Source organism: Scyliorhinus canicula, chromosome 3 (assembly GCF_902713615.1).
Source record: "Scyliorhinus canicula chromosome 3, sScyCan1.1, whole genome shotgun sequence".
NCBI lineage: Eukaryota > Metazoa > Chordata > Chondrichthyes > Carcharhiniformes > Scyliorhinidae > Scyliorhinus > Scyliorhinus canicula.
The window spans coordinates 262,148,280-262,173,841 of record NC_052148.1 but is presented as its reverse complement, the minus strand read 5'-3'; the positions used below and the strand labels follow the sequence as shown (position 1 = coordinate 262,173,841).

The following is a 25,562-nucleotide window of genomic DNA, read 5'->3' as shown; positions in this document are numbered from 1 at the left end:
AGACTCCGCACAGGAATTGAACCTGGGTCCCTTGGCACGAGAGTCAGCAGTGTTTTTTCAGATAGAAATTTAGAGTACCCAATTAATTTTTTCCAATTAAGGGGCAATTTAGCTTGGTCAATCCACCTAACTTGCACATCTTTGGGTTGTGGGGGTGAAACCCACGCACGCACGGGAAGAACGTGCAAACTCCACACGGCCAGTGACGGGATTCGAACCCGGGTCCTCAGCACCGTAGGCAGCAATGCTAACCACTGTGCCACCGTTCTGCCCCATGAGTCAGCAGTGTTAACCACTGTGCCACAATGCCCACCATTGGCTTAGGCTATAGTCACAAAACTCGCCATGTCAATGTCAATCCAGGTTAGATTGTTTCAGCCAGTTTTGTTAGAAGCAACTTGAGATTTCGGCTGGTGGATACAGATTCAACAGCAGCCTTCAAATCGGAATTAGATAAATATCTGAGAGAAGAAAAAGATGCGAGGAAAGAGGAGGATACTTGGACTAAGGGGACAGCTCTTCCAAATACTTTTTTTTTTTAATTTAGATTACCCAATTATTTTTTCCAATTAAGGGGCAATTTAGTGTGGCCAATCCACCTACTCTGCACATTTTTGGGTTGTGGGGGCGAAACCCACGCAGACACAGGGAGAATGTGCAAACTCCACACAGACAGTGACCCAGAGCCGGGATCGAACCTGGGACCTCAGCGCCGTGAGGCGGTTGTGCTAACCACTAGGCCACCGTGCTGCCCTGCTCTTCCAAATACTTGATGCAGACTTTATGAAATGAAATGAAATGAAAATCGCTTATTGTCACGAGTAGGCTTCAATGAAGTTACTGTGAAAAGCCCCTAGTCGCCACATTCCGGCGCCTGTTCAGGGAGGCTGGTACGGGAATTGAATCATGCTGCTGGCCTGCCTGGGTCTGCTTTAAAAGCCAGCGATTTAGCCCAGTGTGCTAAACCAGGCCCTTTATGGACTGAATGGCGTTGGTGAAAGGGCTTTGACAAAGGATCATCTGGACTAGAAACATTAGCTCTTTTCTCTCCTTACAGATGCTGCCAGACCTGCTGAGATTTCCCAGCATTTTCTCCTTTGGCCGCATTGTTTTGTCTCTATTTGCATAATTAAGGAAGAAAAAAAGGGAAAGAAAACTTGTATTTGCACAGTGCCTTTCAAAATCTGAGGATATCCAGACGTGCTGGAAACCAGTGGCATACTTTTAAAGTGTATTATTGTTTCTACAGTAAAAATAAACATAGCAGCCAATTTACATACAGCAACATATTAATGACCAGTTAATCTGTTTGAACGATATTGGTTGAGGGGTAAATATCGATCTGGCAAATGTGATGTGGGACCCAAAGATGCCAGCCAGGTTGGGTCCTCAGAGAGATAGAAGGTGTCCAGATCTCAGAATAAGCCTGCAGCCCCCACTTCTCGCAGGCAAAGACCCCCTCCCCCCACAATTATAGGCACGAGTTCCCCCCCTCCCCCCTTATCATCAGTACCAGCCTCGCACCAGTTGAGCAATGCCAAAAGCCCATTCAGGTCCAGTCCCTTCAGCCCCCACCCCCTTGGCAGTGCCAACCTGCCAGTCAACCTGGGTTAGCACTGCCAGGGTTCCAGTGCCCACCACGTCACCGACCATCCGGAGGTTACAATGGCCTCAGAGACCCCCGGCATGGCCACCCGTTTGTGGAGGCCAGTAGTGATGCGTGCTGGCTTCACGCTGCGCCGGCGGGTGGGAGAATTGCGGGAGCTAGTCGAATTCAGCTCAAAACAGGTGCTGCAGATTTAAATATGCTAATCTGGTTCACACCCAGCGAGTGCATGAAACAGGTCGTGGCAGCTGGAGCGGGCCGGGACTATCGGAAACTGTCGCCCGAGGCAAATCCCGTTTCGTGTCTCCCCTGGAATTCCTCCGGCAAACGGGATTTGAGCCGGGCACAATGCGGCCAAAGAATTGCCTCCAGGGGAATGAGTAACAATCCATGAAATGAGTAGTGCTGGTTCACACTTATAGCAAACGTGTGTTTTAATGCTGTTTGACTCCAGCAGCTGTTGCCGACTCAATACTTGCAGGTTGGTGTTTTAGAGGCCGAGATTACAGGCAATGGGAACATACTAAACCGGGCAGATGCCCGAAGGGTAAAAGAAATACTCTGCTTACGTTAGTTCCCGAATACTGCTGCGCGGTTATAGCAGGGCCTGGCCTCACTGACCAAAAAGTGAAAGGAAACTGCAACGATATACAAATCTAAACACATCACCCTAAGATACGAGGCGAGTGACCATTTGGTATGTTTTGGTTTAACTTGAAGCAGGAACATTGGCTGAGAAGCTAGAAGATTTATTTTTTCTTTGAGCAGCATTGTGGGATCTTCCGACCATAAAGTAGATTGGGTGAGGTGGGATTACAGGCTGAGTTTTGAGGTTTACTGTACCATGGACGGCATGGTAGCACAGTGGTTAGCACTGTTGCTTCACAGCGCGAGGGACCCGGGTTCCATTCCCGCCTTGGATTACTGTCTATGCGGAGTCTGCACGTTCTCCCTCTGGATGCTCCGGTTTCCTCCCACAAGTCCTAAATGATGTGCTTGTTAGGTGAATTGGACATTCTGAATTCTCCTTCTGTGTACCCGAACAGGCGCCGGAGTGTGGCGACTGGGGGCTTTTCACAGTAACTTCATTGCAGTGTTAATGTAAGCCTACCTGTGACACTAATAAAGATCATTATTATTACTGAGACAGTAATTGAATGCTTTAACAATTAACATCTCCATTTTATATGACACAGAAGCTGAAAAGGATTCAGAAATTTTAAGAAAGGTTTTATATTTACTTTTCAAGTTTCCAACCAGTCTACTCAAAAAGAAACGAGTTACATTCAGACTTCACAATGATGAGAATGTGTTACAGTGGACACCTCCACCAATATCTGAACGCAGGCTATCCACACAGTGCCTTTATGCTTCAGCCGACTGTTGGGAGTTGCATGGCAGTCATTTGGGTTGACTTTCCTCAGCCCTCACTTACCTTACAACCCACAGCCCAGCACGCTTGTCTCTAAGTCACAAGGTTGTAGGTTCAAGTTCCACTTCAGGACAAGAGCACGTAATCTCAAGCAGCACTTCAGTGTCGTATTGTGGGAGCGTTACATTTTCAGAAGTGCCATCTTTCTGAAGACGTTAAACTGAGCCCTCTTAGGAATTACTACAGTGCAGAACGAGGCTATTCGGCCCATCAAGTCTGCACCAACTTTCCGAAAGAACATCCCACCCAGGCACACTCCCCTGCCCTACCACCGTAACTCCAGCTAACCTTGGGCACTGAGGGGCAATCTCACACAGCCAACCCACCTAACCTACACACCATGGATCTGTGGGAGGAAACCAGTGCAGACATGCGGAGAATGTGCAAACTCCACACAGAGGTGGAATCGAACTCGGGTCCCTGGCGCTGTGAGGCAGCAGTGCTAACCAAGGTGCTGTCCTTTTGCTCTCTCGGGTGGATGATCCTTTAACACAGAGATGAGGAGGAATTTCTTCAGCCAGAGAGTGGTGGATCTGCGGAGCTCTGTGCCGCAGAAGGTTGTGGAGGCCAAATCGCTGAGTGTCTTTAAGACAGAGATAGATAGGTTCTAGATTAATAAGGGGATCAGGGGTTATGGGGAGATGGCAGGAGAATGGGGATGCGAAAATATCAGCCATGATTGAATCGTCTGCGGAGCAGACTCGATGGTCCGAATGGCCTAATTCTGCTCCTATGTCCTGTGGTCATATGGCATCATTTCGAAGAGCAAGGGTTCACACCTGACATTCTCTCTCAAATCAACACCCAAAACAGGCGAGCTGGTCGTTCCTTCATTTTGTTGCTTGTGGGACTGAGCTGTGTGCACTTGCTGACAAAATATAACAGTGACTGTACTTCAGGAAGTAATGCAATGTCCGTGATGCAATTTGGGAGGCCCCGGAAGGTGAGAAAGTGCTATGCAAATTCAGGTTCTTCCCATCTGTGATCACAGTGTTACTGCAGCACAAGGACGCAGCTTTAAAATAAAGGGGTCTCCCAAGTAAGACGGAGACGAGCAGAAATGCTTTTTCTCGGAGGGTGGTGAATCTTTCTTCCCCATAGCGCGAAGGGGGCAGGGTCAATAAATATTTTTATGGCAGAGGTGGATGAATTATTGTCTGATAAGTCAAAAGTTAATCGGGGGTAGGCAGAATGTGGAGTTGAGGCCACAATCAGATCAGTCATGATCTTAATGAATGGCGGAGCAGGCTCGAGGGGCAGAATGATCTACTCCTCCTCCTGATTTGTACGTTCGCATGTATCATTCCTTATTATAATAATGGCGGCTGCACTGACCCAGATGACATGCAACCCAGAATTCTCTCTGTCTAGGCCTCCAAAGTAGCAGTTTCATGATGTGCACTCACATTCACCCTCGTTAGTGTTTGACTGTCCAACCTTATTGCACTTATCATCAAGGGAAAAGACAAACGCAGTCATAACTATGTCAAAATATTCTTGTTCAAGTGCAGAGTGACATTTTTCTTCCAAGTGTTGCCCTCTTTGTAACCCCCACACAAATCTGAGATCTGGGTTTTGTTTTATTAAAGGAGATCTAAACTTCAAGAAGAAAATTTACAAGTACCCTTAGTACTTACATCTGGAATGAAGCCGATCTCATTGAGATGGTTACTCAGCTCTGGGTCATGGAAAGCAATCATCTGGGAAAACACTGTCAGATACTCTGTAACAAGGAGAAAATGTATTAATCACGTCACTGAAAAAAAGCATCTGACGAAAGACAGAGAACCTTGAATAATACCGATTATTTTCATAACCGGTCATACGGGGAGAACTATGATCACACAGACATGGGACACCCAGCCAGAGTGTCCAGGGAGGCCACACAAAGACCACCTAAAGTGATTCATCCAGCAAGAACCTTCTTATTATAATAATAATAATAGCTTATTGTCACAAGTAGGCTTCAATGAAGTTATTGTGAAAAGCTCTTAGTCGCCACATTCCATTCGGGGAGGCCAGTATGGGAATTGAACCCGCGCTGCGGCCTTGTTCTGCATTACAAGCCAGCTAGCCCAGTGTGCTAAACCAGCCCCTCAACAGCTCAACAAGTATTTTTCTGCGAGCAGCTCAACAGATCATTAAGTACATGGAAAGAAAATATAAGAAATACATAATAGGGCAACACAAGATACACAATGTAACTACATAAACACCGGCATCGGGTGAAGCATACAGGGTTTAGTGTGAATGAGGTCAGTCCAGAAGAGGGTCGTTTAGGAGTCTGGTAACAGCGGGGAAGAAGCTGTTTTTGAGTCTGTTCGTGCGTGTTCTCAGACTTCTGAATCTCCTGCCTAATGGGAGAAGTTGGAAGAGTGAATAAGCTGGGTGGGAGGGGTCTTTGATTATGCTGCCCACTTTCCCCAGGCAGCGGGAGGTGTAGATGGAGTCAATGGATGGGAGGCAGGTTCGTGTGATGGACTGGGCTGTGTTCACGACTCTCTGAAGTTTCTTACGGTCCAGGGCCGAGCAGTTGTCATACCAGGCTGTGATGCAGCCCGATAGGATGCTTTCTATGGTGCATCTGTAAAAGTTGGTACGGCTTAATGTGGACATGCCGAATTTCCTTAGTTTCCCGAGGAAGTGTAGGCGCTGTTGTGCTTTCTTGGTAGTAGCGTCGCGTAGATGGACCAGGACAGATGAGACACCATCACCGCTTTATGACACACTAATGGCACTCTTTGCGGCACACAAATGCCAGAGTGTGTGTGGAGGAAAGACATCAGCAGCCAATTCAGTTTGATTTGCGGGATAAACGCCCTGCAGTTTGGACAGTGCACTGAGAAACCTTCGCTCTAATGAAGGTCGGAACTTTCGAAAAGACCCGAGCTGCATCTGTGCGCCAATTTTTCCGCACGTGCAGATCTAAAGGAATGATCTGTGCACCAACTCACTATTTCTGAAACGGCAGCTTGAAGGAGGTGCGGCAAGGCCGCGGTGGCGGGAACGGAAGAGATTTGCCGTTAAAGCAGGAAGCTTTAGCTATGAGGAGAGAAGTGAAACAGAGGCCCTCGCCGCTTGAGTGGAGAAGAGCGGAAGGAAATTGGATTTAAATTACGAAGGATTTTAATAAGCTAACAAGGTAAATAATGCTATTTTCGTCAGTAAATTTTAACAGCCCAATTTTAAAGATCATTTTCAAAAAGAATGAAGGACGATATTAGGAAAATTGTAATAGCTTTAAGGGACATTTGAAAAAAAAAAATTTAGAATGTTATTGGGAAAGCACTGGGATGCAGTTCCACATTCCTTGCGATATTATCTTATACATCACATTTGTGAATTCCAATCTGCTCAGTGCAATACAGGCACAAAACTGATAGGGACCCATTTTGCTTCTGATCTCAATTCCATTCTGTGATCTCATCAGGTCATGCTGTATCTGATGCTCTAGCGCAGATTTACTTCATCAACATTCATGCAATACAAAGAGTGCACAAAGCAGATATTCCTTTCCCGATAGCTCTGATGCCAACGTCTCTGCAGGATAATCTCAGCACTGATGTGAAGCTACAACAGAAGTCGAGGACAAAGCAGACTGAAAAATCACAGATTCTTCAGCGATAGACCTGGCCTTGAGAGGTTGCTTTATGCAAATCGAGCAAACATGCAGACACTCAGGGTCTGGTAGTCTAGTAGTTCAGTCACTGGACTTCTCATCCAGAATGTTTAACCAACAAGCACACGCAAGTTCAAATCTGATGGGCAATTCCCTGGATTCTCGAATGGTCCCACAGATTGAAACATACCAAATGTAACCAATCAAGAGAAAGACAAAAGGCAATTTATAGGCCAGTTCGCCTGACGTCAGTAGTAAGGAATCTACCATTAGGGACCTGATAACTGACCACTTAGAAAATCATAGGATGACTGGGCCGTGTAAACACTGATTGATGACAAATCTGTTTGGGTTTGGAGGGGCAGATAAGAGGGAACCAGCGTTTTTGCATGTTCAACATGCATTCAATGAGGGGTTATGTAAAATCTCAGCTCATTGGAATGGGGATTAGAAAAAGTTAAGGATTGGTAGCAGGCAGAAAACAGAGGAGGAAAAAACAATCCCAATTTTGGATTGGCAGGTCACATCGAGTCGGGTTCTGCAAGGAGTTGTGCTTTGCCCCCAGCTATTTACCATCTATATTAATGACTTGGATGAGGGGGCAGAGTGTAACGCATCCAGGCTTGCTGACAAATTAGATGGAAGAGTGAGCTGTGAGGAGGACACAAAGAAGCTACAAAAAGATACGGGCAAGTTAAGTGAAGAGGCAAGAATGTGGAACATAAAATGGCGCAGTGTGAAGTTATCCATTTCAGTAGGTAAAATAAAAAAGCGGGTTACTTTTTAAATGGTGAAAGATGGGGAAATGTTGGTTTTCAGAGACCTGGGTACCTTGTATATGAACCACAGAACTTTAACGTATAGTTACAGCAAGCGATTCAGAAAGCAAATGACATGTTAGCCTTCATTATTAAGGGATTAGACGTTTCAGAGTAAACAATAGGCTGAATACAATTGTTTGTGGATTGATGAAACCACACCTGAAGTCCTGTGTACAGATTTGGCCTCCTTACCTAAGGAAGGATTTGCATGCCTCAAAAGGAACACAAGAAGGTTCACTAGAGCAGGGTGAGGGGTGTTTCCGATTAGGAGAGATTGAGTAGAGGAGGCCTATATTCCCCGGAGTTTAGAAGAATGAGAAGTGATTTCATTGGGTCAGGTAAAATTCTAATGGTTTCACAGGGTGACTGGGAAATCTAGAACTAGGAGTTACAGTCTCAGAACAAGGAGTTGGCCATTTAGGACTGAGTTGATGAAATAGCTCTTTCCTCAAAAGGCTCATCAATTATTCCACTTGTCTGTGAATGCTCAGTTGATGGGACTTTACTATCCCAGTTGGTGTTACACTGGACGGGACGGTCTCAAAAGTGGAACCCTGGCTCAAAAGACTAACTTTTACATAAAATCTGGAGGAACAGAGTCACAGGAACATTAATTAGTTTTAACAACAAGAAAAAAAAAATTCATTAAACATGAAAACATTGGATTATGGTACAATAGGTCTTTACTCCCCCTTATTTAACAATTACACGCAGGTTTTAGGATTAACATAGATTACAAAGTATATCTTAGGCTACAATGGTCTCTAACACAAAATTCGTTTTAAGCATAGGAGGACTGTGGATTTATCCTCAGAATCCCCCCGCCCCAGGTGATTATCACATAAGAGTTTCCAAGCTCCAGTCCCAAAAATACACTTTAAAATCTTCTTATGATGATGCCTTCCCTTCGTAGTTCGCACTCTGAAACCCAGACCAGCTTTTCCAAATGACACTTGTAAACAAAACCTCCGCTCCACTTTTAACAGTGAATCCAGTCCAGGATTTCACACCAACCTCTTTAGGATTTCTTTGTCTTGATTGCTGTGCGAACTGCTCACAATTGCTTTAACTCTCGATTCCCAGACAATTAAAACGGCATCAGAGTTTTGTTTTACCTCTGAAGGCTGCCATCCCACTTTAGGTCTGGTTACTACATTGTCTCTAACTCAGAACACTTGGTTTACTCTTCCTTGAATTTGTCTGAACAATTTCTTGGTCTCTGTTCACTTAGCTCCAGACTTCTTGGACTCTTCCCTTCATTTCTCTAGTTTCCATAACTAGCTGCTCTTCAAATCTCTGCACTTTTTAAATCAACATTTTATTGAGATATTTATGGTTTTAGAACAGTAACAGGAGAAACAATGTACATACAATTATAAACATAGTGCAAAAGCCGTCTTCCTCTCTCACAGGTCCCACCTTTTCTAACTCCCTACTCTACACAAAACTAACCCCTCCAGCACCCCCCCCCCCCCCTTCTGCTGACGGTTAATTTTCCCTAAAGCAGTCAACAAACGGCTGCCACCTCCGGGTGAACCCTAACATTGACCCCTCTCAAGGCAAACTTGATTTTCTCCAAACAGAGAAAGCGAGCCATGTCCGATAGCCAGGTCTCCGACTTCGGGGCCTTGGAGTCCCTCCAAGCTAATAATATCCGTTGCACTTGTTTTCTTAATCATCACTCCATGGTATGGCTTTTCTTCTAACAAAGCTGAGATGTTCCTTCCCTAGCCTTCTAAACTAACTGCTTCTATCAGAGCTGTGAGACTGCTTTCTCTCTCACTATTTATCTCCAACTGCAATCAAATTAGCTTCCCTACCGTACAAGGTCCAGTGACTAAGCAACCCTCACATGCTTGTACCTTTTACTTATTCTTCATGCCGTAGCCCTCTCTAAACAATAGAAACACAGCTGGAACTTAACCATCTCCCATACATACAAACACCATTTGTCCAGCATGAATCTAACTATTGGTTTTACCCTTTCAGACACAGAAACATTAAATTAAACCCACTTAAAACATTACCTTATTTCTAATGTTCACCATCACAAATATAAATCCCTTAAAACTATCTTTGTTTTCCTAACAGTGAGTATTCAAAAGAGAGATCAATAGGTTTTTAGATATCAAAGGAATTGAAGGATATGGGAACTGTTATTTACTGTATGCTTCGTCTGGCTTGCCGTACCTTGCAAGCTAGTGCAATCGGAGATCGCAGGATCCATGTTTTCTTCTCAGTTCGACTGCTGCAGCAATAAAATCCAGTTTCAGTGTTAATCACCTCCTGTATTAACTTGTGTGCTGTTTGATTTTGAAGGTGCCAGGACAAAGAACATAACAGGAGCAGTAGCTGAGGTAGAAGATCTGCCATGATATTAATGAATGGTAGAGCAGGCTTGAAGGGTTCCTATTTCTTGAGAGTGCTGGCCTTGTTGTAGACGGCCACATTTTGAGAATGAATAATGGAAAAAAAACACCAAAAAAAACAGGAACGGTAAAGTTCTGCTAATCCATCATGCCCTCCTGTTGTGGTATGGTGTAACTTTCAGACTCCATCTCCTCTCCTCTGCAAATCCTACCCATTTACTCGATCCTCTGGAAAAGGCAAAATGAACAAAAAGTGAGCCTCAAAGGAACACAAGCTCCAGACAATGGCTGATGAGGAGCCTACATTCTGGATGTATAGTTTGGTTGTACTCAGGACCCTGGAAGTCTTGGCTCGGAGGCAACATTCCTGCCTCCGATTTTGAAGCTCGCCGTTTCAAGTCCCACTCGAGTACAGAGTCTCGGTCGGCACTCCAGTGCAGTAACGAGGGTGCCCCGCACCATCAGCTGTCCTGTCTCTCTGATGAGATGTTAATCCGAGGCTCCGCCCGCTCTCCTGAATTGAGGTGGAAGATTCAATTTCATTATTTTTAAGAGGAAGAGAGTTCTTCTGATGTCATTGCCAATATTTAACTCCCAACTAACAAGGCCAATTTAGAGCTGTTTTGCGGCTGTGCACAAATTGGTGATCGTCTTTCCAATGTCACATTAGTTCAATGAAGGTTCACTCAACTGATTTTGATTTGATTTAGATCTATTGCCACGTGTGCTGAGGTACAGTGAAGAGCACTGTTCTGCGCACAGTCCAAACAGATTGTTCCATCCATGAAAAACATAGGACATACAATAGGTACACAATTTAAATAAATTGACATTGGGTGAAGCGTAGTATAGCACTACTCAGTAGAGAAGATATGTGGAGTGATCAGTTCAGTCCATTAGAGGGTCATTCAGGTGTCAGTTAACAATGGGAAGAAGCTGTTTTTGAATCCGATTGTGCATGTTCTCAGACCTTTGTATCTCCCGATGGAAGAGGTTGGAAGAGAGAACGACTTGGTAGGGAGGGGTCTTCGATTATGCTTCTCAAGCAGCAGGGAGGTGTAGACAGAGTCAATGGATGGGAGGTGGGTTCAAGTGATGGGCTGGGCTGTGTTCACAACTCTCTGTAATTTCTTACGGTCTTGGGCCGAGCAGTTGCCATACTAAGCTGTGATGCAGCCAGATAGGATGATTTCTATGGTGCAGATGTAAAAATTGCTAAGAGTCAATGTTGACATGCAAAATTTCCTTAGTTTCCTGGGAAAGTATGTGCTGGTGTGCTTTCTTACTCGTAGCATCGACATTGGTGGACCAGGACAGATTGCTGGTGATGTGCACACCTGAGAATTTGAAGGTGTCAACCATCTTCACCTTGGCACCATTGATGTAGACAGGGGTGTGTACACTATTCGCCCCTTAGTTTTGCTGACATTGAGGGAGATTGTTGTCGTTACACCATGCCACTAGGTTCTCCATCTCCGCCCTGCACTCTGACTCATTGTTGTTTGCGATCTGACCCACTACCAAGCTGTGATGCAGCCCACGGTTGTGTCATGAGCAAACATATAGATGGAGTTGGAGCCAAATGTTGCCACACAACTTGTGTATTTAGGGAGCATAGTAGGGGGCTACGTATGCAGTCTTGCAAGGCCCAGTATTGAGGACAATCGTCAATGAAGTGTTGTTGTTTATCCTTACTCATGGTGGTCTATGGGTCAGGACGTTGAGGATCCAGTTGCAGAGGGAGGAGCCAAGTCCTGGGTTTTGGACTTTTGATATGAGCTTGTCTGGGTTGTGGTGCTGTAGGCGGAGCTGTAGTCAATGAATGAACGTAGGAGTCCTTGTTGTTGCGATGCTCCAGGGAAGAGTGTAGGGCAAGGGAGATGGTGTCTGCTGTGGACTGGTTTTGGCGGTATACAAATTGCAATGGATCAAGGCATTCTGGGGGTATAGAAACATAGAAAAAATAGGAGCAGGAGGAGGCCATTTGGCATTTCAAGCCCGCTCCGCCATTCATTATGATAATGGGTGATCATCCAACTCAATAGCCTAATCCCGCTTTCCACCATATCCTTTGATCCCCTTCACCCCAAGTGCTATATCTAACTGCTTCTTGAAATCATACAATGTTTTGGACTCAACCACTTCCTGTGATAAAGAATTCCACAGGCTCATCACTCTCTAGGCGGGGAAGATATTTCCCCTCATCTCTGTCCTTAATGGTCTACCCATATCCTCAGACTGTGACCCCTGGTTCTGGACACACCCACCATCGGGAACATCCTTCCTGCATCTCCTCTGTCCAGTCCTGTTAGAATTTTATAGGTTCCTATGAGATTGCCCCTCATTCTTCTGAACTCCAGCGAATACAATCCTAACCGATTCAATTTCTCCTCCGACGTTAGTCCTGCCATCCCAGGAATCAGTCTAGTGAACCTTCACTGCACTTCCTCTATAGCAAGAACATCCTTCCTCAGATAAGACGAAAACAGCACACAATATTCCAGGTGTGGCCTCAAAAAGGTCCTGTATAATTGCAGCAAGACGTCCCTGCTCCTGTACTCGAATATATGGAGTTCACTTGTCTCATGACTGACCCCTGGGATGGGATATGTCTGATGATGAGATTGTACAGGCTGCCCGACATTCCGTAGAGTTTTGAAGGAAATGAGAAAGGATCTCAGAAATAAAACGGTTAAGGTGTTTGACAGGGTTGTCAATCGTTTATCCCAGAGCGCTTTGAATGCTCAGTATTCAAAACTGAGATCAATAGATTTTTTTAGATACTAAGGGAATAGTAAGTGAGGCTGAAGATCAGACATGAACTTCAAAAGTATTTCATTGGCTATAAAAATGCTCCGGGACCATTCTAAGGTCACGCAAGCATTATATGAAGACAAGTATTTTCTTTTAACTCTTTTGATGCTTGCAGCAAATCCACAACCTCTACATGAGCTGGGAAACTTATCTTAGAGTCCAACAACTCTCTAGTGGAAAAGAGACAACTGATAACTAACCCAATTCAATGTTTTTTAAAACTTTGATTCCCTGGACCTTGCTAACCTATCTAATTCAATCTGATAGTGTTGTGCAAACAACTGTCAATGCAAATGTTAGCAGTAAAATGGGAACAGGCGGAAGCCATTCAGCCCTTAGTTCCCGTTCTGCCATTCAATTCAATCATGCATGGCGGTTCTGTACTTGAACTCCTCTACGTGCCTTACTTCCAAAACCTTTGTTACCCAAACCGAACAAAAAGAAATCAATCTCACTTTTGAAATAGTCCATTGATGAGGGCGGCACGGTGGCGCAGTGGTTAGCACTGCTGCCTCACGGTGCCGAGGACCCGGGTTCGATCTCAGCCCCGGGTCACGGTCAGTGTGGAGTTTGCACATTCTCCCAGTGTCTACATGGGTCTCACCCCCACAACCCAAAGATGAGCAAAGAATTGGGTACTCTAAATTTATGAAGAAAAAAAAGAAATAGTCAATTGATCAAGTTTGAACAGCGTTTTTTCGGTGGGGGGCAGAGAATTCCAGTTTCCACCAATTCTGGGAAGACTGGGAAGAGGCAACCTATCCCGGCAAAAGAAAACATCAAAATCATCCTTGGTTGGAACAGGTTAAACACTATTTGACACGACATCCCACAGTATGGAGGGGAAAAAAGTCATTCTGGCGCAAAGAACAGGAGCAAAGTATTAGCAGATCCAAGGAATGCTGTGTCTGTACCGAATGGAAAAATACTGCCATTCCACCTGGGATGAGGTGAAAGTTTTGTCTCTTTGCGACTAGTCCGAATTGACAGAGTCAAGATGCATAACTATCAGCTGAAGAATTTAATCGCTATAAATACAAGAGCTTTCCTTTTAAAAAAGTCTCATTGGAGAATCGGGATTGGAACAAGCAATGCTAAAAAAAGAAAGCTGGATCATCATTAATCTTTACTCAGAAAAGTAAACTCACTTTGAAACCCATTTAGGTGGGTATTTCCAACCAGACGTTGGTTGATTCGAGGGAATACTAAGGAGACTACCAGTATAACGGAGCAAGGGTTCATTGGCAACAAATAAAGATACATCATACACAGGCACAGAGTAACTAAACAACACTCTTTAGCTCCAGGGTCCACTCTGCCCAGAACTCTGTCCGGGTCACTGTTCCCAGGACTCCGCTCCCAGGTCCCCATGATCGACCCCGAGTCGGTCACAGGAACTATGAAGGTTTGCCCCTTAAAGGGGCCACGTTACCACACATACTTTGCAATTTTCCTGGGAAAAAAACGTATATTGGTTCATGTGTTCCATCCCAGTTTGATTACTGCTTGCCGTCACTGACTAATATGCTGAAGAAGCAATAGTATAATTGGCCTGTGTCATGATATGCAGACACACACATAATGATATATAGACAAGCAGCTAATGGACACAGAGAACAGGACATGACCAATAAGCAGGCAGGACACTCAGGGGTGGGATCTGACTATAAAAGACACGAGGCGCTCACACTCCACCTCTTTCCACCGAGGTCCTGCACACTGGTCCAGTGCGCCACATATAATTTACTCGCCATCTGAAAATGAAATGAAAATCGCTTATTGTCACAAGTAGGCTTCAAATGAAGTTACTGTAAAAGCCCCTAGTCGCCACATTCCAGCGCCTGTTCGGGGAGGCTGGTACGGGAATTTAACCGTGCTGCTGGCCTGCCTTGGTCTGCTTTAAAAGCCAGCGATTTAGCCCAGTGAGCTAAACCAGCTATATGTGAGACAAGGAGAAAAACAAAGGGAAGGGGGGGGGGGGGGGGGGGGGGGGAAAGAGAGAGAGAGAGAGAGAGAGAGAGAGAGAACAGCCAGAATCCCTACCAAAGCATTGTGGCTCAGAAGCCTGTCCGAGCTGGTGGACGGTCTAAAAGAGCAGAATAGAAGTGTGGTAGTGTTAGAGAATTAAAAAATCAGCAGATGGAAAATATCCCGCTGGATTAGGAATCACTCGGGTTTATTTCTAAAGGGATAGAATTGAAAAGCTGAGAAGCTAAGCTAAAACTGTATTGAAACTTGGTTAGAACCACACTTGGATTATTATGAACAGTTCTGGTCTTCTTTTATAAAAGGAATAGAGGTACTGCTGAGGGTTCAAAATAGTTCTGTTATCTTCATTTCAAATCCAGGAGGTCATACCTATCAGGAAAGGATCAGTAAGCTGGAGCTCTTTCTCTTAAAAAGAGAAGGGATGACCTGATAAATGTCTTTAAAATTATGGCAGGTTTTTCTTCAGCAGACAGAGGGATAGTGTTTTCGCTTGTGAGGAAGTGCAAAACTACAGACCACCAATGTAACAATCAGCAAGAAATCAAACAGGGACTTTATCCAGAAAGTGAGGAGAATATGGATCTTGCAGCCACAGGGAGTATTTAAGGTAGATGCATTGAACAGGAAGCTAGATAAGCATAGGAAGGAGAAGGGCATGCTAGTCAAGTGGACGAGGAAGGATGGGAGGAGGTTCAGGTGAAGTTTAAACGCCAGTCGGGATGCGCTGTGTGCTCTATGTAATTCTTGATTTCCACGTTTAACTTCACATGTACAGACACGAGGAGCGGCTGTCCCATCATAAAATCTGGACCAAACTCCCCTCCAATAAAAACTACCAAGAATTAGTAAACTAAATTAGCAAACTAAATTTGCCAAGAGACTGCCTCCAGCATGGAGGTTTGCATGTGCCCAATTTCAAAGACTTGCATCAGGTTATCTGTTTATTGAATGGTCAACTGCAACAAAGATTTGAAAATCAACTACGTATCACATATCCACATATCACGCTAACCATTAAATAACAAGGAAACGTCACAGTTCCATAGAGGTACCAACACAAAGCTGTATCAGCTCATTTACACAAAAAACAAACAACACAAGACATATGTTATCATGTCCAGAACTTTGCCATAGAAATGATCAATGTGTTACTTGTTCCACGTATCCGTGCCAATCTCCGTCCAAGAGCCGCAGCTATGCTGACCCACCCACACAGCCCAATCTGACCGGAACCAAATCCTGGCATCCACATATTCCACTGGCACTCAAGGTGCAGTTGAACATCCTTGACTTCCAATGTGTTCAGTTTGTGGTGAGGTGGCAGTTATATGCAGCACTCAACGCACCAGCAATAAAGTCATCAGCAATTTGCGAAAGCATTTCTTCAATGGCAACCCAGTTGGCCCATTTGAAACAATGTCGCGCACCAGGTCCCACAGCGCCTTCTTGTTCAAACCCGATTGCCTTCTGGACTCATAGGTCCCCCTGAGCCGGTAATCCAGGACCCAGGTATCATAGACAATGTTTTCCTGATTTCCGGCTACAGAAAAGGAAGGAAACAGCAACAGCAGCCTCCAGGCATCGGCAGCCACCAGCAGGAGCAAGCAGCAAAGACAACCTGCAGCTATGAAGTACTCTTAATCAGGTTATCTGAGGCCTGGGCCCAGTCCTTTAATCTGTGCTCCTGTTGATTGAGACCTGGCCTTGGGAGAGGGGCCTTTAAAAATGGTTCATTCACAGTTCACTTTAGGGAAAGTGTTTGCGGGATTGGGGAGCTAAGGAGGAGGTTTAAAATGAAGATTTAATTAATGTAGCACAAGAGACAAGTGGGTGACAATGATCAATTATGGCTTAATTCCTTGAACATATGAAATAATTGATCATAGGAAATGTAACACAAGGGCTTGATAAAACACTAAGACATCAAGAAAAGATTTCAACTGAAATACGATACCTATCAAGGAATGGTTAACTGTAATAACTGACTATTATATGTACCCACACGCTTCAAAGACAGCTATTTTATAGAATACAAAACCTTGATTTCAGTAGAATGCATACTAAGCCATTTAACTGATGTGTGGCTCAATTGCAGGCTGAGAGTATTAATCAGAGAAGAGATCAGTATTCAAAGTATTTCAAACATTAGTACGGAAGACAATATTCAAAAAGGTCCAGCAAAATGGATGCGAGTTGCGACACATGACATGAAAGTTGAAATCCTTTCAAAAAAAATCCACAGCACCCAGACAGCCGACTTGAGCAGTCCCTAAAGCTCTTCAGTAATCAAGCTCGGGCCTGACAAAACCCCATCATTCCATCTCCACACCTCATACAAAAATGTCACCAGTCAACTAATTATGGAGCAATAGCTGCAGCGCCAACAGATCTGCAAGGGAAAACTTCCCGGCACAGCACATTTCCAGCCTATCACTGAATATATTCAATGCTCCAGCTACTGCAACCTGAGCAGGTAGATCGAGCATAGCAGAGGCATGTGTAACGTCGTGCAGACTTGGGTTTACAGTTTTGTTTTGGAACAGGAAAAGAATGAGGAGTAACTGGAGATTGCTCGAATTAAATCGAGTGAAAGCAAACCAAAGATGCAATGTGTGGGGCACAAATCAGCTGTATGGGGAGCTTAACCATCAAGAGGATCAAACCACAGGTTCGAAAGCCATACAATGGTGTATTTAGTTTAGTTTAATGTTGTGTATCAGCAGCACCACATGCTGGGCAATACAAGTTACTGCTGGATGGCAGCTGCACAAAACTGTTTTGGTAACCCTGCTCCCCTCCAGCTCCGTCGCTCATTATTTTAAATACAATTGTTCACATTCTGAACTCCAGACTCTGAAAGTGACAGAGGTAAGTGAATTAAAAAGAAGCACAAGATGGTTCCTCAGCCAAAAGGGATCTGCTTGCTGCACTGAACTCTCTTTTCTGTGGATCTTTTGAAAAAGTTAACACTGTCCCACAACCAGCAGCGTGAACCCTGAACCCTTCCAACCCCTTTAAATTCTGTTAATCTATTAGTTTAAGTACCATGAAAGGAACTCACTAACTCACAGAATTGATCCGTTATGTGGCGATTACTACATTCTAGTGTAGACGAATGGCTGTAATGAGCAATCAAATTAATCCGGGCTTTGTAATCAGACCACCCGTGATGCAGACTCCGTGAATGCGAAATATCCATCATAAATAACCAATAACTTGAAATTACATAGCACCACTTGGCGATGTTGCTAATTCGGTGAGGAGTGAATCATTATGGCCCAAAAGCAGGCAGATTTTGATACTTCGTTCCCACCTTGTGATCATGCTGGCTGAAGGTGTTTAATTGAGCAAATCGGGTCAGCATCAGGCACAGATTTGAAGTCTCCACAAAGTCCAACAGCCCCTTTACACTCAACATCAAGCCACACAAACAAATCATCCCCCAGATTGGGGAGGGGGGAATGTTTTGTTCGTCATGAAGCTGCACATCACCGAGGACTCAAGGCCTGCAGGAGGGGGCAGGAGGGGGTCGTAGGGGCAAACATTACTGAGGGTAAAAGTAACGTTGGGAAAGCAGTTGTTGTATACAAGGCTTCCAAGAAATAATTTGTTCATTTTCTAATTGTACTCCCAAATAAATTCCCCAAACCCCGGCCCCCGCCAAACCCCGGCCCCACCCCCCCGAACCCCCGACCCCACCCCCCCAAACCCCGACCCCACCCCCCCAAACCCCGACCCCACCCCCCCAAACCCCGGCCCCACCCCCCCAAACCCCGGCCCCACCCCCCCAAACCCCGGCCCCACCCCCCCAAACCCCGGCCCCACCCCCCCAAACCCCGGCCCCACCCCCCCAAATCCCAGCCCCACCCCCCCAAATCCCAGCCCCACCCCAAACCCTGGCCCCACCCCAAATCCCCCCAAGTCCCATCCCCACCCCAAATCCCCCCAAAGCCCAGCCCCACCCCAAGTCCCAGCCCCACCCCAAACCCCCCCAAACCCCAGCGCCACCCCAAACCACAGCCCCCCAAACCCTGGCCACACCCCAAAAGCACTAAACCCAGCTCCACCCCAAACCCCGCCCCCCCAAACCCCGGCCCCACCCCAAACCCCGGCCCCACCCCAAACCCCAGCCCCCCAAAACCCTGGCCACACCCCAAAAAACACTAAACTCCGGCCCCCTCCCCAAACCCTGGACCCCACCCCATACCCTGGCCACACCCCAAAAAACACCAAACCCCAGCCCCCTCCCGAAACCCCGGCCCCCTCCCAAACCCCAGCCCAAAAAAATCACCCGGCTTATTCAGAAACTTGATCGAAATTATTTGGAAAAATCAAGAGTAAGCCCAGAGACGTTCTGGGACTGAGGTTGCCCCGTTGTCACTCTGCACTAACCCAGTTCCCAATATTAAGGAAGGAAACCGTAAAGGGATAGGCTTTGGAATTTTACACGTTTTCTTGGGTCAACCGTTGGAATTCTGATAAAAGTTGGGATGAGTTATTAAAATTCCATCTTGGGTCCTGACGTAACCCAGTTGTGGGGATTGTGCCGTGTGCTGTCTGTATGCCTTTGACTGATGGGACCACGGTGGAATTTCAAGGCTGATAATCTACACTTGCAATATCTTCCTTTGTTTATTTAATTTTTCTCATTAAGGGGCAATTTGTTGCACGCCAATCCACCCACCCTGCACATCTTTGGGTTGTGGGGGTGAGACCCACACAGACACGGGGAGAATGGGCAAACTCCACATGGACAGTGACCCAGAGCCGGGATTGAACCCGGATCCTCAGTGTGTGAGGCAGCAGTGCTAACCACTGCACCACCGTGCCGCCCCACGCTTGCAATAGACGAGGACATATTTCGATATGACAAATAAGGAACGCACTGAAAGTTTATACTGGCCTTGCCGAAAAACCCGTAGATATACTCTTTAATTAATTCCAAAACAGATGGGCAGCACGGTAGCATTGTGGAAAGCACAATCGCTTCACAGCTCCAGGGTCCCAGGTTCGATTCCGACTTGGGTCACTGTCTGTGCGGAGTCTGCACATCCTCCCCGTGTGTGTGTGGGTTTCCTCCGGGTGCTCCGGTTTCCTCCCACAGTCCAAAGATGTGCAGGTTAGGTGGATTGGCCATGATAAATTGCCCTTAGTGTCCCAAATTTGCCCTCAGTGTTGGGTGGGGTTACTGGGTTATGGGGATAGGGTGGATGTGTTGAACTTGGGTAGGCTGCTCTTTCCAGGAGCCGGTGCAGACTCGATGGGCCGAATGGCCTCCTTCTGCGCTGTAAATTCTATGTCTATGTTCTAACTTACAGAGTAATCGAGTGTTAAAGGACAACAACTTAATTCAGTCGTTTGGATGAGACAAAGGACAGAAGTCAAGCGCTCACTTGGAAACAAACACAATATTGAATTACTGCGTTAGACCTGCTGACAGACACGTGACTTTAAGAGATGGACGGCACCACATTTAACTTTGCTTTTGAATTAATCAATTAACGAGAAGTCCACCGGGTGAGGAAGGGGCACCTTAATAGAATAAAAGGAGAGAGCAATACAGATTCTGCTGTAAATACTGCGTTGTACAAAATATTATGGGCCCAAAATATTGTTTCCCATTCCTGCTGGCAGCTTACCACAGAAATAGACTGGATGCCACATGCTGCAGAAGCACATTTAACCATCGCACTGGTTGGTTTGCACAAACCCTATTCCACTACCTCTTCCCTACAATGCACGCAAACAATGCGTGTAAAGGAAAATTGTGACTTACCTTGTATGACATGAGAATTGTCCTTCAGAAAGAAGTTGTACAGATATTTGGGAATAAAAGCAGACATGCAAGCACAGGCCAAGGCTGCAACAGAAAGGGAAAATTTGACAAGTCAGTGGTATTTGGCATTCCAGCACCTCGCACGTCCGCCCCCCCCCCCCCCCCAAAAGCCTGAATTAAATTTCATTTTGTCACTGATTCACACTTGTTTCCCCGTTTCTCTTGGTCTCAGTGCCACATACCAGCTTTGAGGAAGACAGTGCATGTCCATTCTGCTTTCAGATACGTCAAAACAGTTCCAGCATCGAGCTGTTCACAGGCTTCCCAGACACACCCGAGGCTAGAGCTCCCCTCAGTCGTCCCTTTGCCACCTCGGCCACAGAGAGGGGACCCTGGCTACCGTTTCACACTTCCTCACACACGGCAAAGTTAACGTGGGGCATAAACCCAAGTTCAGCAGTCACTGGGGCAGAGGTGGTCAGTCAGTTGAATTTTTCTGATTCTTTATAAAACAGTTTTTGTTTCAGGCACCTATCTGGCTTCTGAAGAATTTTAGTGCTTTTAGAAGCCCACTGCTCTCTGAAAAGAGCTATCCACTCCCCTGCCCTTTCCTCATACTGCTTTAGTTTGCCAATTAGTTATCCACTTATCTATTAAAAACTATTATGGATTCTGCTCCTTGTGGACTGCTTCTGATAAATGCGTTCTGTGCTCTTAACAACCCTCTGGGTAAACACTGTGGACAGCACGGTAGCATCGTGGTTAACACAATTGCTTCACAGCTCCAGGGTTCCAGGTTCGATTCCCGGCTTGGGTGCCTGTCTGTGCAGAGTCTGCACGTTCTCCCCGTGTGTGCCCGTGGGTTTCCTCCGTGTGCTCCGGTTTCCTCCCACAGTCCAAAGATGTGGTTAGGTGGATTGGCCATGATAAATTGCCCTTAGTGTCCAAAATTGCCCTTAGTGTTGGGTGGGGTTACTGGGTTATAGGGATGGGGTGGAGGTGTGGGCTTGGGTAGGGTGCTCTTTCCAAGAGCCGGTGCAAACTCGATGGGCCGAATGGCCTCCTTCTGCACTGTAAATTCTATGAAATCTATGAAATAAAATGTAATTCTCTTAACCTCGCCCTTTATGCCTTTGATGCTCAATGGATGCACTCCAAATTACTGACACTGACCAGAGGAAATAGCGTCTCCTGATTTAAAACCCTGGTCACATCTCCTTCAAACCGTCTACCAGTCTCTGTTTCTCTGAACCATCCACACAGCTAATGCCTCTCATCCTAGGGTATTTATCACCAACTAATTGCGCACTTACCTTCGTGGTTGAAATTCAGATACAAGAATGGTGCGCACAAGGAGTCCAAACCTAGGAAAGGAATAATGTTTTAGCGATGAACCAAGATCATAGAAAGTATTCCAAACCTTTGTTATTAAATACATTTATTACTGGAATATAGGGGAAACACTCTTAACGTTGTGGAACTTTGGTCATATCACCCTTTCAACTCTCAGATCTAATGGAAACCTCCACTAATTCCTTAAGTCTCTCTTCACACCTCCAACTGTTGAGTAAGGTGCTGGGGAATCTTAACGATCTGAGCCCACCCTCTCTCCTTCTTTATTTACATGCTGCCCCTCCTTGACATTAGCCAAAGATATGGGGGCCGACAGCTTCCCTCTAATACCCGTCTCCCCAAGTTCCCTTGATCCCCAAGGCAGGATTTTGTGTTTTTTGCTTGCACGGCGTCAGGATCAAATGCATTGTGCTGGTAACATTTGGCCAACATTGATCTTGCCCAGATTGGCCAATTAGTGGCCAGAGTGCGTATGCCATCTCAACAGGGATGACAGGAAGCCAGAGGGTCAATGGGAGAAGCAGCTGTAGCCTGATATTACAGGTAAGGGAGAAAGGCCAGGGCTGCTGGACCACCACCAGGGCCGGCCTGTAGCCAAAGCCGCGCCCAGGTAGTCACAAGGTTTCCCAAGTCCGACAGGGGCACGGGCCCCCCCCCCCCGATATCCGGCGGCCACTTCCAAACAGCTGCCGAACCCTGACTCCACGGGGGCCCACAGTCACAAAAAAATGTAATTTTTTTTTTAAAACAAGTTCCAGAAGGGGGTTTATTCTTTTTTTATTTACAAGTTCGGGGGAGGGTTTATTCATTTATTAAATTTATTTTACTCATTTTATTTAATATTTTTTTTAAACAAGGTCGGGGGAGGGGGTTTATTTGCTAAACTTTTACAGGAAAAAAATTCAGAACTTTGGACAGATGGAGACTCCATACTTTCCGACACCGGAAGGCTTCACCTTCATCCAACAGGTTCCATTGGAGGAGCGTGTACGAGGGCCAAAGGGACCCAAAACCATTTCCTCCATTTTTGTCAGCAGCAAACAAGGCAAGAGAAAATAGTGGGTCGCGCAGGTTGGCCGGTTGGTAAAAATGGGTCCCCGGAAAAAAAGTTTGAAGAACACTGCCCTATATAAGTGAACGTTTTTGTTGCTGAATCTTTTCCATTGCTTTCATATAAATGGGATGTCAAAACCTTACACAGTACTCCAATTGCAGCTTACGATCAACATTGTTACCTCCTTGATCGTGCCTCAACACCCAAAAACAAAGATTTTGCCTGCCTTTTTTTAATGATATACCAATTTGTGCTGTCACTTTTTACAGGATGCACAAATTGCCATTAATTCATGTGAGGTTTTACAACTAAAACTAATACAAATGAGTGTGTATGGGGATTTTGTCACACGAAGAACAATTCACCACAGATCAATTCAGTCAGAATTGTTGTATCTCATTAATTTTTCAGTGAATCAATTATTTCTGGTTCTGGTTGAAAAGACCACAATCTGAGCTGCCTCAATTTTCACTGACTAACTTAATGGAGGTATAATGATTACTAGGTTTAAGAGTGACAGTGGTAAACACGACATCTCAAATCATCCTTCTGCTCCTCACCATTCAGCTCAACAGAGTTCTAGTAACTAACAGAATAAAGCTCAGATTTATTTCTCAACTGACATTCCCCCAACCCCCCTCCCCTATGGGAGCAACGCTATTCCAAATGCCAAGAAGATCTTAAGTATTAATTAAACTCACTCAAGAAAATAACAATGATTGATCAGCAGGGACATTTTTTTGCCCAATTAGTTTCAGAATGCCCATTATTTGGAGAAGAGAGGAATGATCAATCTATAGACAAAACAACAGGGAAAAAGATTGCCAAATGTTCAAATTCTCATTTTAAGTGTACAATTGTTTTTCTAAGTTAGGTTTCCAAAGAATTACGCATCACAAGATCATCCCAGAATGCTCCATTACATTCTCCCTGTGCAGAAAAGAGTTCTAATTCCAAACCCCCTCTTTATGCCACCCAGATGATAAGGTTGCACCATTAGAGAAGCAAGTTAGCTCCTATGGAAATAAATGGGGTTAAATTCAGCTTTGAGTAACACAATATAAATAAGCAACACAAGTGAAGTGGACATAATGGTGGTCTGATTAACAGTTACCTTCCTCAACTGCAGCAATTAAACCCACCTTGCCAGTACACCAGATCTTGATGAGAGACGACCCAAGCCTTTAATACACGCCTGAACTTTCTATGACCCTCCGGTGATGACAGCAGCTCATCATACTGATGGCAACGTGGGATATCCACCTCAATCTGAAAGCCAATAGGTCATAGAAACAGAAACTGTTGAACAGAAGAGGTAAGCCTGCAAAAACAATTCCGATCCAGGAAAGGAAAGTACAAGAGAGGACTGTTTGTGGAGTGCAGGTCAACCCAGATCCAAATTAACTTCATGAAAACTATTGCAATTTCGCAGAAAGTCTAGATTACAATGTAATTTACCTTCACTGCTGTACAGCGTTATGGCAAGAGCACTTGTTACAGCCTCAATCAAAGACACAGATGGAAATAAAAAACTGAAGCATGGTCAAAGACAGGCACACTGATCAAATATTACTTCATGAACGAGCATAATTGTTCATTGTAGGGCAGTGAAGAATACCAACCCTTTCCTCTCAAGCTATTCAATTTATATCTCTGAAGTGTGCTGCACTGATAATTACCAAACATCTTGTGGTCTACAGTGCAAACAGGATATAAATCTTGTGCTATGTCTTCACAAGTTATGCGATTTATGGTAGGATCAAAAGCAAACTGGGGGTTAACTTTTTATTAAAAAAACCACAGGCAGAAACAGTAGAACTGTGAAGTGGGTTTGCAATGTTTATACTATAAACTGTGAATAAACTTTCAAAGATAAACTCATTCAATGTAATATGACGCCACCTTCATGAATATTATTTAATTGAAATTAAACTTCAATTGGCCTTGGCCACGCACCGCCCCATGGCAACTCATGTCCACCACAGACTCAAAATAGACCCTCCTGCACCCCCCAGGCCAACAGATGTTCACCCACCCATCACTAATGGCTCCTCATACCCTCCATACCAACTGATAGCATGCCTATGCACATTCGTCCAGAATGCACTCCGCACAGAACCAACGAACCCGAGAGTTACAACAGCATGTGAGAATATTCTTATAGAAAGCAGCCATACATAACGTAGTTAAAAAATACTGCATTCCTTTAACTGGAGCTATAATTTCACTAAATACACATAGTAAATTGACAGAACATTGCACAAACTGTCCTAGAACAGATTAAACAGCATGGTGGAAGATTTTCATTACCTGTCGATCAGTTGGTATTGGCGTGTCCTTGTCAATAGCATCGTATTTTGCTTGTATGTCACCCTGAAAATGTGCACGTAAGTAATTACTGGAAAGTCAGATGATACCTGTTTAAGGAATTCAAATCTATATCCATATTCACAAAGCCAAGTATTCCCCAAGGAAATGTAACTTTCAGACAGTCTTTGATTTTCTCAAGAGGATGGTCCCGTACTTGCATTCACTTAAGGGTTATTCGCACAGGATTACATAGGATACACATCGCAGAACAGGGTAACAGTCCATGTCAGCATTCATGCTCTACTTAAAACATCTTTCATCATTTAAAGTTACCTTTGTAACCCTCTATTCTCTCCTCTCTCATATTGTCTAGCTTCCCTTTAAATGTGTCTATACTATTTAGTTCAATCACTCCCTGT

At 45.0% G+C, this 25,562-nt stretch overlaps 1 protein-coding gene across 3 annotated transcripts in view; it reads right to left on the bottom strand.

Moving 5' to 3' along the window:
- The window catches only part of tbck (TBC1 domain containing kinase), a 224,598-nt gene that overhangs the window by 121,434 nt on the left and 77,602 nt on the right, over window positions 1-25,562 (bottom strand). For all 3 annotated transcript variants that reach the window (XM_038792700.1, XM_038792702.1, XM_038792701.1), the window contains exons 16-20: window positions 25,144-25,206; window positions 23,976-24,102; window positions 21,740-21,790; window positions 20,427-20,510; window positions 4,676-4,761 (exon numbers count right to left, since the gene is read on the bottom strand). In XM_038792700.1, coding sequence (XP_038648628.1) covers window positions 4,676-4,761; window positions 20,427-20,510; window positions 21,740-21,790; window positions 23,976-24,102; window positions 25,144-25,206 — 411 coding nt within the window. The remainder of the gene's footprint in view (window positions 1-4,675; window positions 4,762-20,426; window positions 20,511-21,739; window positions 21,791-23,975; window positions 24,103-25,143; window positions 25,207-25,562) is intronic.